Source organism: Hyla sarda, chromosome 4 (genome assembly GCF_029499605.1).
Source record: "Hyla sarda isolate aHylSar1 chromosome 4, aHylSar1.hap1, whole genome shotgun sequence".
In the NCBI taxonomy this organism is placed as follows: domain Eukaryota; kingdom Metazoa; phylum Chordata; class Amphibia; order Anura; family Hylidae; genus Hyla; species Hyla sarda.
The window spans coordinates 399,109,527-399,127,631 of NC_079192.1; the positions used below are offsets into that span (position 1 = coordinate 399,109,527).

Sequence of the window (18,105 nt, forward strand, 5' to 3'; positions counted from 1 at the left end):
TGCGCCCTGTTGGTTGTTAGGGCACGTCCTGGGTTCCCCAAATGTGAGGAATTGCCTTTGTTCTCCAGGTGTTATTTTTTGCCACCTGTTTGTTGCTATGTTCTGTTTGATCATGTAATGCCATTTATATTTTCCTTATTTGCTATGGTATTATTTGTAACATGCGCGATGCTTTGCTGCTAGCTTTTGATTTATCTGGCTGTTTGTACTTCACATTTACTACTACTATGGTGACCTTCATAACCTGGAAAGGGACTCCGTACACCTTATAAATGTAGGCTTTTGCTTTGCTACTTAAAAAAATCTCACCCCGATATTGTATTACAGGAGACCCATTTATCCTGTGATGATTTTTCACGGATGTAGCAGCAGTGGGTTGGGCAGGTTTTGGGTTCACCGGCTGTGGAGGGAGTCCTAACTTTAATACACAAGTCTCTCATATTCACTTTGCTCTCCCATGTTGCTGACTCAGAGGGGAGGGTTTCTCACCTTAAACTAGATCATAATGGGGAGACTTTTAGCATCTAAAATGGGGAAAATAGATATTTTTTTGGGACATTTAGTGCACCAGATCCAGACCGACGACTCTCTCCCTGGAAGATATTGGGGGTGATTTTAACTCCATAATGGACCCTCAGGTGGATAGAAAGGGACCCACACGGACACTCAGACACCTAGACCCTGTGCTTCCTCCTTTGCTTGACAGACTTTATTTACTGGATGCTTGGAGAGTATCCCATCCGGATGATAGGGAATTCACTCACTTCTCCCATGCTCACCAGTCATGGTCCCGTATTGACCTCTTTCTCGTCACTACGTGCTTGAGTACTAGAGTACGGACTGTGAGTATCGGACACCTTGTTATATCGGATCACTCACCAGTACTCCTCTCTCTTCAACCCACGTGCCCGAGAGGATCTGAAATCTTATGGAGCTTCCCTTCCCTTTTGGTCAAAGATGAATACTTTGTAGAACAATTACAGGGGTGGTGGCTAGAATTTGAGTGTGTGATAATGTACAACACACCTATGACCCATGCTTTATTGGGAAATGGGCAAAACGGGGTAAACTGATCTCTTACTTGTCGACCCTTAAACGTACGTCACATTCTAATTTGCCCGCAGCTAGTACACGCCTACACCAAGCATATGTTCTCTTTCTGCGCTCCCCCACAGATGCACACAGAAATGCATGCCAGACTGCTAGAACACAATTTAAATTGTGGCTGGATAGGAGGGAAAGGTTAACTCGCTCGGATTTTGAGGTGGATTTCTTCCGCCAGGGGAACAAGACGGGCCGCATGCTGGCAAATTTTACAAGGCACTACTCCCTGAGCTATCCCCAGTACTGCATGATGAGTTTACTGTCTTTATGACTACGGGCACAGTTTCTAGGGAGGCTTCGATGGCCTATATCAAGGTTCTACCTAAACCTGGTAAGAATCATAGCGATCCCAGCTCATACAGGCCCATCTCCCTGATAAATCAGGATATTAAGCTACTTTAAAAGATTTTGGCAGATCGCCTATCTTGCTTCATGCCGACTTTGGTAGGGCAGCATCAAGTCGGCTTCATTAGAAACCGTTCGGCTACTATGAACATTAGGACAGTGATGACGGTTCTGGACAGGTTATGGCACCAGCCACGACCAGATGATTAACCGTCCCTGTTGTCCTTGGATGCGGAAAAGGTTTTCGATAATGTCTGTTGGGACTGGTTAGGTCTGCTGCTTGACCGTTTTGGAATCAGAAGGTTGTTCCCGGGATTACATCACAAGTATCTACAGGGATCCAAGAGTGAGGGTGTATACCCCTGGTATCCTTTCCTCCCCTTTTGTGTTATGCGAGGGCACTAGCCAGGGATGCCCGCTCTCGCCTCTTTTTGATTTGGCGATTAAGCCGCTTGCTCGTTATCTGTTGTTGTCCAACTTGTATGAGGGTATCAGGGTGGGTCCTAATACTGTTAAATTACCCATGTTTGCGGACGACATTTTACTATTTTTGAACGCGTTAGGTCAATCTTTTCCTGGGGGTGCTGGATTTTCTAACTTTTTTCTGGAGTTTTTCCGGATACAAGACTAATATCACTAAATCGGAGTTACTTCCCCTGGGCTCCTCTCCCCCACAATGGTTGCCATCGATATCGGGGCTTGAGATTAGGATTGCGTCCTCCTTGGTCACCTATTTGGGTATCAAAGTGGGTAAAACACCTGATATGCTTTACCTGTTAAATTATTCCCCTATCTTTTGTAAAATACACTTGGAATTGAAGAGATGGATGGGTTTGCCACTTACATTTATGGAGCGCTGCCATTTAGTTAAGATGGTTAGCTTTTCTTGTCTCCTATATCCCCTGTAAACGCTGCCCCTGCTGTTACACCATGCGGATGTCATCGGTTAAACTTTGCCTTCACGAAATTTATAGGTGCGGGTAAGAGACCAAGTATAGCACTCCAGAAGCTCATGTAAGGTAAACAGGAGGGAGGGCTTAATTTTGCATAACATTAGGGGTTATAATTTAGCGTGCCATTTTCGTATTGTGGTTGATTGGAGTCAGTGATCCTCCTTCCATGCCATTAGTGGCTTGGAGGGGCTCTTGCGTCCCCATGGCGACTTCCTGCTTTACTGCATTCGCTTTGTTTCCCCCTTTAGTAAAACACTATTTTACTGAGAGACACTGTGGTGGCCTGGAAGGAGGTACAGAAATTACACCAGCTCCCATTTCTGATGTCCAAACATCTCCCTTTTGTAGGACTTCCGGATTTCCCTCAAGGGATCTCTGTGAGGATAATAGCGCTATGGGAGGAACGCGAATTACGGCATGCAGGTGATCTGACTAATCGTTCAACTAAAAGCTGGCTTTCTCACCAAGCACTGGTGACTAAATTTCAGCTTCCTCCCACTCATTTACTCCCCCTCAATCAGATATACTTTTGCAGAAATAGATTGTGCAACCTAGATAAAGAGGCCCTTACACACGTTGTAGATGATCTTATAGGCTATCCAGCCTTTAGAAGGGTTCTCTTGAAAGTTGATCCTGATACGCTTTTCTCCTCTTGGTCCAGCTGGATCCCAGATGAGGACATTTCGGAGTGTATATTGCAAGGATGGCATAAGATTCGGAAGTGCGTCATTAACGAGAGATGGCATGAAACGTACTTTAAATTGGCGCATAAGGCCCTTTATGGCTTTAATAAACTCCCCACTCCGGATTACCCTGATAGGATCATGGCTTGCCCATAATGATCTACTCCCTTGACAGGTACATGGCATGGGGTATGGACATGTCCTTCCACTGTTAGATACTGGAACATGATACTTGCTTACATCAAGGCCACGTGGAATCTCACTCTCTTTCACTCCCCTCAGCAGTTTCGTCCCCCAGACCAGGGTCCCCCACCGGTGCCCAAGATACCATAACTGATACCTGTAGTGCTCCTGGTCGCTTTATGTTGCCTTTTGCATCCTGGTTATCCACCAACATCCCTACGCGTGACATGTTGATCACTCTACTTAAACTGTTTTGTAATATTGACAGGCTAGACACGGAACGCCACAAGACGACAAGCACGGAATAATTATTTGATAAATGGGTTTTTATTGTTTCTGCATACACTGTGTCTGAAGTAGCGGATATGGTTAGACCCTTTAGTCATAGTGAATGGTACTGTAGGGGTGCTCTGGGGGACATGTTGGGTGCCATACGTCTTCCTACACCATAGCCTTCCTACTATGCACCCTTTTGTCCTTTAGCGGTTATGTGCATTCTTATGGGTCTTTATTGTTATGATGTCCCTTCTACTGACTTGCGGAGCAATTGTTTTGCCTGTGTACCTGATATGGACTTGTTTTTTCCCATCTCTGTCGTGTATTTGTTTGTTACACCGTTTTATCTCTACGGAGATCCTATTTGTTTGTTACTTTACCTCAAAAATGTTCAATAATATGTGTCCAAAAAAAAAAAAAAAAAACTGCACATAATGTGAACTGACCATAACCCACTTATCAGTCTAAAGAGTTCATTTTGGGAAAACTTCATTCCTAGTGATTCATAAGGGATTCATGAGAAATGTGAGCAGCATTACAGAATCACTTCAGTGAAATGGAGCCATGCCTGCGACATTAGCTAAACAGGTAAGCATAAGACAAACAAAAAAAACCTCTATTCTCTAATAATAGGCTATGCTGCATTATTCAAGCAAAAAAAATTCCCAGAGTGTTTAAGAGATTGAAAAAGATGGCATCAAGTCGATCATTTTCATAATGTATCGAGTCAGAGAAACATATGTCTAGTGATTGTTACCTGGTGAACAGATGCCATCGGCGTCTAAAATTTCATGCCTCCAGATGGGCTTGCGCGTGGTGGCATCGAGCATCGGTCCCATCACTTTATCAAACGTTTGGTTACTGTAGCGTTTCAGGGTGCATTTGGCATTTTTGTACACAAGGCAACGTCCAAAGCCTAGGAGAAAAGGATTAAAAACTTAACATGGGGTGAATTCTAATGGTACATGTGAGCTCTATGAGGTCTATATGCCCAGACTGGGTATATGGACAGCAGTTGTGTTCACAAAACAATTGATATACATGAAAAATTATCTCAGAAAACTGGCCCTATGACTCACAGAATTTATTAAAATGGAGTCATGATTTGGGTAGAGATTCCCTTTTAAGTTTTTGTTGGAGGTCCATGTGCTGAGACCCCCACTGATTGCTGAAACAAGGGGGCAGAAGTTCTCAGCTGACCACTGTGCCACTTAAAGGGTAACTCTCATAAAAATTTATTTTTGCTATTAAACTCCTTATGGTAAATAAAAAATATTTCCAATATACTTTGTTTAAAAAAAAAAAATGAAGTTTTCTATGTTTTATTTGTGCTTAAAAAAGCTCAAGAGCACATTTTCCCCACATCTTATACACAGACTTAGGACTGAAGCCCAAACACAGGAAGTGCAGCCTGGAGTGCTGAGGGGGGGGGGGGGGGGGGTGTCCAGCCTCATCCAATCATAGCTCCTCTCACACTTAACTGCCATATGCTGTTGGCTGGACACACCCCCTCAGCACTCCAGACTCCACTTCCTGTGTTTGGACTTTGGTCCAAAGTCTGTGTATGAGATGGGGGAAAATGTGCTCTTGAGCTTTTTTTAAGCACAAATAAAACATAGAAAGCTTCATTTTTTTTTAAACAAAGTATATTAGAATTTTTTTTAAATTTACCATAAGCAGTGCAATAGCAAACATTTTTTTAATGAGAGTGCCCATTTAAATTTGATCGGCTTTCCTTAGACAGCCAAGCAGAACCATGCACAGATCTTTAGAAAATCTATAGGTCTTCCGCCCCTGAGGAAAGCTGAGCACAACCAATCACAGCTGAAGGGGAACGGCACAACCCAGTGTAAGTCATAACCTGAAAATCATGTGAGAACATCAAGGCTGCTTTTACTTGAGACCTCAATAACCCCCAAAATGTAGCTATAAATGTATACATCTAAGCTATATATTCATGGCTTCTCTTGGGCATGGTAAACTGCAGGTTTCTGGGCTGTCCGCAACCTAAAATGCTTCCTTATGCGGAAACAGGGTGGAGTCCCCTAGAGCAGTTTTCAAATAACGTACTAAGGCAATGTTTAAAATCCCCACAGAGAGTGAAGGGTGCACTGACCACAGACTCCAGTCATTTGGGGGGACAATTTTTCTCAGCTCTTATAATTGGTGCTGGGGGTTCGAGAGGTTAGACCTCCGCCACCCTGATCAACTTTTTATCCCCTTGGATAGGGGACACGTTTTAGAGATATGAATACCCTCCTTAATCCCAACTATATATGTATTGCAAGGGTCGGGGCTTTTGTCTGAAGTCCCATGTAAGTATATGGAACTTTCAGTACATCGCCTGATCGTGTTACTCTTGGGCTGCAGAGCTTGCTTAAAGGGGTTACCCAGAAATAGAAAACCAGAGCAAATTTCTTTCAAAAACAACTCCCTGTCTGTCTCTAGGTTGGGTGGGGTATTACAACTCAGCTCCATTCACCTCAATGGAACTGAGCTGCAGAACCACACCCAACCTGGAGACAGAAGTTTTTTTGAAAGAAATTAGTTTTGTTTTTCTATTCCTGGATAACCCCTTTAAAGGTGTACTCGACCCCTAGACATCTTATTCCCTATCCAAAGGATAGGGGATAAGATGTCTGATCGCGGAGGTCCTGCCGCTGGGGACCCCCGGCAATATAGCACGAAGCACCCACCTGTATCTGCTTCCGGCAGCGCTGGAGGTTCTGGCTCCCGACCACGGGAACGAAAGATAGTGACGTCACGACTCCGCCCCCGTGTGATGTCACACCCCGCCCCCTCAATGCAAGTCAATGGGAGGGGGCGTGACAGCTGTCACGCCCCCTCCCATAGGCTTGCATTGAGGGGGCGGAGCATGATGTCACACGGAGGCGGAGCCGTGACATCACAATGCTTCGGCCCGTGAGCGACAGTAATCAGACCCGGAGTGAACACGCTGCGGAAACTGATTTTAACGGGGTGCGGCGTGCAAGATCACGGGGGTCCCCAGCGGCGGGACCCCCGCGATCAGGCATCTTATCCCCTATCCTTTGGATAGGGGATAAGATGTCTAAGCGCCGGAGTACCCCTTTAAGAGTAGGGGTACCCCTTTAAGAATAGGAAGACAAGATATGAGGATGAGACAGTCATTGATGCTTTTACTCTCCCGCAAAGTTTAGGTAGGAAGAACGGGCAATGCCAGGTACTCTGCATGGTGATATAAAGAAGAGTCATCACCATCAACCAGAAGATAACTAGTACATCTATACATATACAAGTAACCATCGAGCTTAAACTTTAGAAAAAAAAGCAGTGACGCCAAAGGCAGCTCCTGCATGGGGTCATCTATTGAGGGTCTTGAATTAAATCCCCATGAAAAAAGGGCTACATGTGCCTGCTAAAGACCCCGAGAGATGACACGCACTGAACACCAAGCTTCAATGGTCCCTGACAAAAGACTGGCACCTCTGATAACCATCACCCGATGGACAGACGCCTCCGCGCTATTCTTTCATAAGGTCCCGCAACCAAAATAAAAGGGACTTTTTCAGTCTCCGCACTCCTCTGCTTAATGGCGTGCTCAATAATGGGCAGCAGAGCGCCGTACGTTTGCCATACAAGCTTAATATTACCGCTAGCCACTTCTCCAAGAGACGGAGGGAGCTATTGAATGACAGCCATGAATACTACACAATGGCCGACCAACACTGTTTTATTTTATTTTTTTCTTATAGATTCTATTTTACAGAAGGAGGTAAAACAAAAACAAAAAAAATCTCCCATTTGGTTCCACTTGTATTGACACAGGCGCAAAAGAAGCAACAGCCGACATTAATGTTAAGGATAGATGTCTGGGAATTATTTTACGGGAGCCTAGCAACCGGTCCTGGCCATCTTGTCTATTAGGGGGATGAAAAGGCTGGCGTGTGTGGGGTGGATAAAGGAGGAAAGGTGATCCGAGTCCTTCTGACTAGAGACTCATTTATTTCTCACTAATGACCCCCCCCCCCCCCCCTCCCTAAATTCTAAATCCAATTAGCCGGTTAGAAAAATAAAGGTATGGACGGAATTTGTTTTGCAAACAGAAGGTAGGAATGAATAGATGGCTGCAGCCCTGGGGATCACACTACGACCCATCAAACACATGAAGAAGAAAGGGAGACCGGTGCCAATACATCAGCTGAAGGGTATGTTCACACTGATTAATATTTGCGCGGAATTCTCGCTGAAAAAATACGCTCAAAAATGACTTTTCATTCCGCACAGAAATCAGTGGGGAATTCAGCGCGGCATAGGCGACCTTATTAGCAAGATCCTCGCGAATTTCACGCGGAAGTGAGGCGGACTGAAAAAAAAATACGTTGAGTCCTGTGGGGTTAGGACGCGAAATTTAATTTCATACTAGGGGGTTTTTCACTGCTGAATGAATTGGAGAGGAATAAGCGAGCAGAATTACTCGTGGAAATTCCTCTCCAAACCTTTAGTGTGAACGTACCCGAACACTCATTTAGCTGACCGCTCTGGATCTCATCCCTACCGTACACATGCACGCTTGGTTTGGCAGAGCATGCATAGGTTTTCAATGATAATAAATCATGCCATATAGCCTATATAGACAAAAGAATTGGGCTGGATTTTTTTTATTCCTGGGGCAATAGGAGTAACAGAAGCGATGACTGGATTTGGAGGTTTCCTTTACACCTATTGCTTAAGAATATAAAATCGATGCAGTCGCCTTTTCAAAAATTAGTGATAGAATGTGTCGTTCTATAGAGCTCGGTAATACCAGTGCGGTACTGAATTGGAAACCAACACCGCAAGTCATGAAATTGAGAAGTGGAAGCGTTTAGGGACCACAGCAACCTAGTCAAAGAGGAGAACACCTAAAATTACTGAGTGGGGTCACAAGTGCTGAAGGGTTTTAAAGGGGTATTCCAGGAAAAAAAAACTTTTTTTTTTTTAAATATCAACTGGCTCCAGAAAGTTAAAAAGATTTGTAAATGACTTCTATTAAAAAAATCTTAATCCTTTCAGTACTTATGAGCTTCTGAAGTTAAGGTTGTTCTTTTCTGTCTAAGTGCTCTGTGATGACACGTGTCTCGGGAACCGCCCAGTTTAGAAGAGGTTTGCTATGGGGATTTGCTTCTAAACTGGGCGTTTCCCGAGACAGATGTCATCAGAGAGCACTTAGAAAAGAACAACCTTAACTTCAGAAACTCATAAGTACTGAAAGGATTAAGACTTTTTAATAGAAGTAGCTTACAAATCTGTTTAACTTTCTGGAGCCTGTTGATATATATATATATATATATATATATATATATAAAAATAAAAAAAAGTTTTTTCCTGGATAACCCCTTTAAAGAGGTACTCCGCCCCTAGACATTTTATCCCCCTAGCCAAAGGACAGGGGATCAGATGTCTGATGGTGGGGGTCCCGCCGCTGGGGACCCCTGCGATCTCGGCTGCGGCACCCCAAACATCCGGTGCACGGAGACTGATGCGAGACGGAGGAAGTGACGTCATGGCCGAGCATTTCTTGTCACGTCACGGCCACGCCCCCTCAATGCAAGACTATGGGAGATCCCATAGACTTGCATTGAGGGGGCTTGGCCGTGATGTGCGAGCGGGGCACGGCCGTGATGTCATGAGCCTCTGGCGCTGCATCCGACGCTCTAAACAAACGCCGGGTGCAGAAGGGAGATCATGGGGGTCCCCAGTGGCGGCACCCTCACGATCAGACATCTTATCCCCTATCCTGTACCCCTTTAATGCTTCAGCAAGACATACGGGCAATTGTCACTTCCAGCTGTGAGGGAACAGTTTAGGTTTGGCCTTTTCTGTTCCACCGTGAGTGTGCCCTAGAACACAAAGCAAGGTCCATAAAGATTTGGGGCAGGGGGGTGTGAAGTGGATGAACTTGACTGGTTGTACAGAGCCCGGACCTCAACCCCATCAGCACCTTTGGGATTAACAAGAACGGAGATTGCGATCTAGGCCCCCTGATCCAAAATCAGTGTCTGGCCTCACAAATGCTCTTCTGGATGAACGGGCAAAACCCCCACAGATTGGGGAACACTGCTCTGACGGGACCCCTGCAATCAGACATCCTATCCCCTATCCCATGGATAGGGGATAAGATGTCTAAGGCCGGAATACCCCTTTAAACATGCTTTTTTACTAGTCTGTTTTCTATTTTCCAGTGATTTTTTTATATAATTTTTTTGTAACTATTATGGGGGCTGCCATCTTGTCTCAGCTGTTTTCACAGCATTTAGTGATATGCTTTACGGCAGGACCCATGGACCATAGACAACAGACAAGACATGTCATATTTACATGAATTAGAGACACTATTGAGCATTCTCTGTGACCATTAGAGGTCATTCAAAAGGAATCCAGTGTTATTATTCTACTGGTGTAACTTTTCACTGCACTCCTTCTCTGTTATAAGAAGAAAAGGCATTTCTGAAAAATGATCTGTCCAGAACATGAAGCCTCAACATAGTTTAAAGGGGTACTCCGCTCCTAGACATCTTATCCCCTAGCCTAAGGATCTCCCTGCTGCATCCGGCGTTCGTTTAGAGCATCGGGTGCAGCGCTGGAGGCTCGGGATGTCACGCCCACGCCCCCTCAATGCAAGTCTATGGGAGGGGGCGTGACGGACGTCACGCCCCTCCCATAAACTTGCATTGAGGGGGCGTGGCCGTGACCTCACAAGCCTCTGCCCCGCATCGCCAGTCATCCGGCACACAGCGAAGTTCGCGTCATGCACCAGGTGTTTAGGGTGCCACAGCCAAGATCGTGGGGGTCCCCAGCGGCGGGACCCCCGCGATCAGCCATGTTATCCCTTATCCTTTGGATAGGGGATAAGATGTCTAGGGGCGGAGTACCCCTTTAAGACCTAGTGGCCAGATCTAAAACTGCAAGTTTTCAGGATTATAAAATAATAATAAATAATATACGGTATGTAATAAATACATGAATATATAAATATATATATATATATATATATATATATATATATATATATATATATAAAATAAATATAATAAATATATAATAAATAGTAAAATAGAAAATTATAAAATCCATCACCAAATAAATAAAAAAAATGTTAAACATAAAATCTTGATTTAAAGGGTATTCCAGGAAAAAAAACTTTTTTTTTATAACAACTGGCTCCAGAAAGTTAAACAGATTTGTAAATTACTTCTATTAAAAAAATCTTACTCCTTTCAATAATTATCAGCTGCTGAAGTTGAGTTGCTGTTTTCTGTCTGGCAACAGTGCTCTCTGCTGACATCTCTGCTTGTCTCGGGAACTGCACAGAGTAGAAGAGGTTTGTTATGGGGATTTGCTTCTAAACTGGGTGGTTCCCGAGACAGGTGTCATCAGAGCGCACTTAGACAGAAAAGAACAACTCAACTTCAGCAGCTCAAAAGTACTGAAAGGATTAAGATTTTTTAATAGAAGTAATTTACAAATCTGTTTAACTTTCTGGAGCCAGTTGATATATAAAAAAACATTTTTATCCTGGATAACCCCTTTAAGCAAAAGGTCATTTTCTGATAGCACATTCCCAATATTGTCACTTACCTCTATCTAAAGAGGCTTTATTTAACACCAGGGCGTCCTCAATATCATAACCGCTGTAACTCATCACGGCCACTGTGGCGTTCTGTCCGGCTGGAAGCTTCTCAAAGTCTATGAGTTCAATAGTCTTTGTCTTCACCATCGGCCTTTGCGGATAGGCCAGTAAGTACATTAACGTGTCGATTCTATTCCTCTGGTTGTAGCCAATAGTCCCTGAAGACGAAAAAAACTAAAAAATCATACAAATATTAAAAAATAATATTTAATATTTATAGCACGACCGTACAAGCAGTCGTTTGCCTTGACAATCCTGCACAAGCTGCACAGGCTTTATGGTAGAGTCACATGTAGTGTTTATGCTGCATATTTTCTGCAGCAGATTTTAGAAAAAATACGTAGCAGCAAATACGCAGCATATGTGTTATGTGGGACCCGACTCTAAAGCGGTATCACCACCTTTTAAAGTGACAAACACCACTATGATCATTATATTATCATAGGGTCTGATCTCTGGGGACCCCCAGGATCTTGAAGGGGCCATCACATATATTTAGCACAGTAGCCCCTCTCTGGTCCATATTTGCCATAGTTCAGGGGTGAATACGCAGCCTTTGCCTATAGCTATAAGATGCCAGGCCCCGGCATACTGATGTGATTAGCCCACCGCACAACAAGGGTTTCTAGCTTGATCTCATGTTAGGTTTCAGCTCATAACATGTCAGATGTTTCGTATTGTTAGACTGAGAATTCCCTCAAAACATTTTATAGCCGTGTAAAATTACCGAGGTTATTATGCAGGTGATTTCCAAACAACAAAAGGTCCCAGGCACAAAGCGCTTTATCCCGAGCAGTGATCGCAGCGCGTTTTGTTGGTTTAATAACACATCAAGGAACACTAAAGAATGATAGAGGTCGAGTGTAATGAAACCAACATCCAGCCGAGAGAAAATTTATAACACAGAGGACTGAAAACCTGCGGCTCACCAGATGTTGGGAAACTACAACTCCCAGCATGCATGGGCAAGCGTGATAGTGTCCTGTTTTAGGAATACAGTCCTCTACCTATGAACGTAACCTGCTGTTTTCCAGCTGTTGTATCCCCCAACTAGAGATGAGCGAACTTACAGTAAATTCGATTCGTCACAAACTTCTCGGCTCGGCAGTTGACGACTTATCCTGCGTAAATTAGTTCAGTCTTCAGGTGCTCCGGTGGGCTGGAAAAGATGGATACATTCCTAGGAAAGAGTCTCCTAGGACTGCATCCACCTTTTCCAGCCCACCGGAGCACCGGAAAGCTGAACTAATTTATGAAGGAAAAGTCATAAACTGCCGAGCCGAGAAGTTCGTGACGATTCGAATTTACTGTAAGTTCACTCATCTCTACCCCCTTCCTAAAGTATCCCCCTACCTAGTGTAGTGTAAAGTATGCATACACTCTGGCTCCAAAATTACTTTTATTTTATTTATCTTTTTAGCCTGAAGTCCCGCTGCATAGGCAAAGATTTAAAGGGGTACTCAGCACCCCTAGACATCTCCCGTAGACCTCCCATAGATTTGCATTGAGGGGGCGGGACGTGACAGCACAGGTGGCGGAGTCATGACGTCACGCTCGTCCGCCATTGTGGGCGGGATCCGAAGCCTCCAGCGTTCCCGGTGAGAGGTGGAAGCCGTCCAGGTGGGTGCTGCAGCCGAGATCCCGGGGGTCCCCAGCAGCGGGACCCCGACAATCTGACATCTTATCTCCTATCCTTTGAATATGGGATAAGATGTCTAGGGGTGCGGAGTACCCCTTTAAAAGCACACATTGCAACTACCTGCATGTGCCACCAGGGAGGCGTTATCTGCATATTGTGTTTAACGAAATTCAAAGTAAAACAGTTTGCAGTATGCAGATGCTCCCCCTAGTGGTGGCTGCAGGTAGCCAGAACATGGAGTACAAAAGGACAGATTTAGTAAAAGTGTTCGTAAGATTCTTAGACTCTAGTTTACAATTACACTGTCTAGGTCAGTGTTTTCTGTCAGCTGTTGCAAAAGTACAACTCCCAGAATGCCCGGACAGCCTTTGGTTGTATGCAATAGACGAGTGTTTCCCAACCAGGGTTTCTCCAGCTGTTGCTAAACTACAGGGTGGGCCATTTATATGGATACACTTTAATAACCCCCCTTAGTATATGTGAGGGGGGAAATTTTCAAGATGGGTGGTGACCATGGCGGCCATTTTGAAGTTGCCCATTTTGAATCCAACTTTAGTTTTTTCAATAGGAAGAGAGTCATGTGACACATCAAACTTATTGGGAATTTCACAAGAAAAACAATGATGTGCTTGGTTTTAAGGTAACTTTATTCTTTCATGAGTTATTTACAAGTTTCTGATCACTTATAAAATGTGTTCAATGTGCTGTCCATTGTGTTGGATTGTCAATGCAACCCTCTTCTCTATATACTGCTATATACTACTATATACACCGCAGGAGAAATGCTAGCACAGGCTTCCAGTATCCGTATACACTGCTATATACTACTATATACACCGCAGGAGAAATGCTAGCACAGGCTTCCAGTATCCGTATACACTGCTATATACTACTATATACACCGCAGGAGAAATGCTAGCACAGGCTTCCAGTATCCGTATACACTGCTATATACTACTCTATACGCCGCAGGAGAAATGCTAGCACAGGCTTCCAGTATCCGTATACACTGCTATATACTACTATATACACCACAGGAGAAATGCTAGCACAGGCTTCCAGTATCCGTATACACTGCTATATACTACTATATACACCGCAGGAGAAATGCTAGCACAGGCTTCCAGTATCCGTATACACTGCTATATACTATTATATACACCACAGGAGAAATGCTAGCGCAGGCTTCAAGTATCCGTATACACTGCTGTGTACTACTATAAACACCACAGGAGAAATGCTAGCACAGGCTTCCTGTATCCGTATACACTGCTATATACTACTATATACACCGCAGGAGAAATGCCAGCCCAGGCTTCCAGTATCCGTATACACTGCTATATACTACTATATATACCGCAGGAGAAATGCTAGCACAGGCTTCCAGTATCCGTATTACACTGCTATATACTACTATATACACCGCAGGAGAAATGCTAGCACAGGCTTCCAGTATCTGTATACACTGCTATATACTACTATATACACCGCAGGAGAAATGCTAGCACAGGCTTCCAGTATCCATATACACTGCTATATACTACTATATACACCGCAGGAGAAATGCTAGCACAGGCTTCCAGTATCCATATATACTGCTATATACTACTATATACACCGCAGGAGAAATGCTAGCACAGGCTTCCAGTATCCGTATACACTGCTATATACTACTATATACACCACAGGAGAAATGCTAGCACAGGCTTCCAGTATCCATATACACTGCTATATACTACTATATACACCACAGGAGAAATGCTAGCACAGGCTTCCAGTATCCGTATACACTGCTATATACTACTATATACACCACAGGAGAAATGCTAGCACAGGCTTCCAGTATCCATATATACTGCTATATACACCACAGGAGAAATGCTAGCACAGGCTTTCAGTATCCGTGTACACTGCTATATACACCGCAGGAGAAATGCTAGCACAGGCTTCCAGTATCTGTATACACTACTATATACACCGCAGGAGAAATGCTAGCACAGACTTCCAGTATCCGTATACACTGCTATATACACCACAGGAGAAATGCTAGCACAGGCTTCCAGTATCCGTATACACTGCTATATACTACTATATACACCGCAGGAGAAATGCTAGCACAGGTTTCCAGTATCCGTATACACTGCTAGATACTACTATATACACCGAAGGAGAAATGCTAGCACAGGCTTCCAGTATCCATATACACTGCTATATACTACTATATACACCGCAGGAGAAATGCTAGCACAGGCTTCCAATATCTGTATACACTGCTATATACTACTATATACACCGCAGGAGAAATGCTAGCACAGGCTTCCAATATCTGTATACACTGCTATATACTACTATATACACCGCAGGAGAAATGCTAGCACAGGCTTCCAGTATACACTGCTATATACTACTATATACACCGCAGGAGAAATGCTAGCACAGGCTTCCAGTATCCGTAGTTTCAGGTGCTGCACATCTCGTATCTTCACAGCATAGACAATTGCCTTCAGATGACCACAAAGATAAAAGTCTAAGGGGGTCAAATCGGGAGATCTTGGGGGCCATTCAACTGGCCCACGAGGACCAATCCACTTTCCAGGAAACTGTTCATCTAGGAATGCTCGGACCTGACACCCATAATGTGGTGGTCACCATCTTGCTGGAAAAACTCAGGGAATGTTCCAGCTTCAGTGCATAAAGAGGGAAACACATCATCATGTAGCAATTTCGCATATCCAATGGCCTTGAGGTTTCCATTGATGAAGAATGGCCCCACTATCTTTGTACCCCATATACCACACCATACCATCAATTTTTGTGTTCCAAAAGTCTTGGAGGGATCTATCCAATGTGGGTTAGTGTCAGACCAATAGTGGTGGTTTTGTTTGCTAACTTCACCATTCACATAAAAGTTTCCTCATCACTGAACAAAATCTTCTGCGTAAACTGAGGGTCCTGTTCCAATTTTTGTTTTGCCCATTCTGCAGCTGAAACTACGGATACTGGAAGCCTGTGCTAGCATTTCTCCTGCGGTGTATATAGTAGTATATAGCAGTGTATACGGATACTGGAAGCCTGTGCTAGCATTTCTCCTGCGGTGTATATAGTAGTATATAGCAGTGTATACGGATACTGGAAGCCTGTGCTAGCATTTCTCCTGCGGTGTATATAGAAGTATATAGCAGTGTATACGGATACTGGAAGCCTGTGCTAGCATTTCTCCTGCGGTGTATATAGTAGTATATAGCAGTGTATACGGATACTGGAAGCCTGTGCTAGCATTTCTCCTGTGGTGTATATAGTAGTATATAGAAGTATATAGAGAAGAGGGTTGCATTGACAATCCAACACAATGGGCAGCACATTGAACACATTTTATAAGTGGTCAGAAACTTGTAAATAACTCATGAAAGAATAAAGTTACGTTAAAACCAAGCACATTGTTTTTCTTGTGAAATTCCCAATACGTTTGGTGTGTCACATGACCCTCTTCCTATTGAAAAAACTAAAGTTGGATTAAAAATGGCCGACTTCAAAATGGCCGCCATGGTCACCAACCATGTTGAAAAGTTCCCCCCCCCCCCTCACATATACTAATGTGCCACAAACAGGAAGTTAATATCACCAACCATTCCCCATTTTATTAAGGTGCATCCATATAAATGGCCCACCCTGTACAACTTCAGCATGCCCGGACAGCCGTTGGTACTGATTAGCTTATTTGTGCCAGATTTAGGTGCATTTAGATTTAGACATTAAACGCCAAGCCGTGCCCTTTTCCTGCTATAACACACTCACTTTTATTCATTTTATTTCGATGACCAAATCTAGGTAGAGCTGAGGAGCCATAGGGCTGGGGAGCCGCAGCTAGGCAGGAGTAGGGGAGCCGCAGCTAGGCAAAAGTGGGGGAGCCGCAGCTAGGCAAAAGTGGGGGAGCCGCAGCTAGGCAAAAGTGGGGGAGCCGCAGCTAGGCAAAAGTGGGGGAGCCGCAGCTAGGCAAAAGTGGGGGAGCCGCAGCTAGGCAAAAGTGGGGGAGCGGCAGCTAGGCAAAAGTGGGGGAGCGGCAGCTAGGCAAAAGTGGGGGAGCGGCAGCTAGGCAAAAGTGGGGGAGCGGCAGCTAGGCAAAAGTGGGGGAGCGGCAGCTAGGCAAAAGTGGGGGAGCGGCAGCTAGGCAAAAGTGGGGGAGCGGCAGCTAGGCAAAAGTGGGGGAGCCGCAGCTAGGCAAAAGTGGGGGAGCCGCAGCTAGGCAAAAGTGGGGGAGCCGCAGCTAGGCAAAAGTGGGGGAGCCGCAGCTAGGCAAAAGTGGGGGAGCCGCAGCTAGGCAAAAGGGGGGGGAGACGCAGCTAGGCAAAAGGGGGGGGAGACGCAGCTAGGCAAAAGGGGGGGAGACGCAGCTAGGCAAAAGGGGGGAGACGCAGCTAGGCAAAAGGGGGGAGACGCAGCTAGGTAGGGTTAAGGGGACGCACCCAGTTAAGTCTCAGGGGACACAGCTAGGTATGGCTGGGGAGTCAAACCTAGGCTGGGCTGAGGGGCCGTAGCTAGGTAAGGCTGGGGAGCCATAGACCCAAGGAGCAGCTAGATAGGGCTTGCGAGCCATAGGACTGGAGAGCCGCAGGGAGTTGGTGCTGGAGAGCCGCAGGACTGGGGTGCTGAAGGCAGGTAGGGCAAAGAGCTACAGGTATGAAATGGTGTAAAAATAACTATATTATAAAAGTCTAACCAGCAAAATCCCCCAAACAATGCACAGAACAGGCCAGTGGTGTCCATCATTTGAAAATGCGCTTCCCATGCCCACTAAAGTAAAGCAGCGGTTTTGAAGCTTTCTTGTGCCTGAGCTTTACCCAACTCCCATGTATTTCAATTAGCCAGATATTACTGATCAGACGTACGAATGACAAGTCCTAAAGATCTTTCATTAAAAAAAAAAAAAAAAATAAAATGGATTCAAATTTCCAATGCACAATTTATATTTCTAATTTAGTGACGTTGCACAAGCTCAGCTGTTGTCCATAGGCTCTGTCTGGCTTTGCAGATAATCAGGCAAATAGGCTGAACTGCAATGCCAGATGACACCTATGGAAAGAGTGGCACTGTTTCTCTGACTACACATGCAAGGATAAAATTCTCTTCCCATATAAACTTCATAGTCCATTTTGCCATAACTTTAATTCCTTTCCAGTGCTGCTCGATATTCATTCCTTTACGACATATTAATACTCATCGAGCGTCTGGTGCCAATCCTCCCATTCTTCACCGAGGTTTTTTTTTTTGTAT

General features: G+C 44.6%; 1 protein-coding gene across 1 annotated transcript in view; it reads right to left on the reverse strand.

The window, feature by feature from the left end:
* POLR3B (RNA polymerase III subunit B) overlaps positions 1–18,105 on the reverse strand; it is a 129,620-nt gene that overhangs the window by 43,566 nt on the left and 67,949 nt on the right. Inside the window, exons 18-19 of the mRNA XM_056569913.1 lie at positions 11,144–11,353; positions 4,302–4,460 (exon numbers count right to left, since the gene is read on the reverse strand). Coding sequence (XP_056425888.1) covers positions 4,302–4,460; positions 11,144–11,353 — 369 coding nt within the window. The remainder of the gene's footprint in view (positions 1–4,301; positions 4,461–11,143; positions 11,354–18,105) is intronic.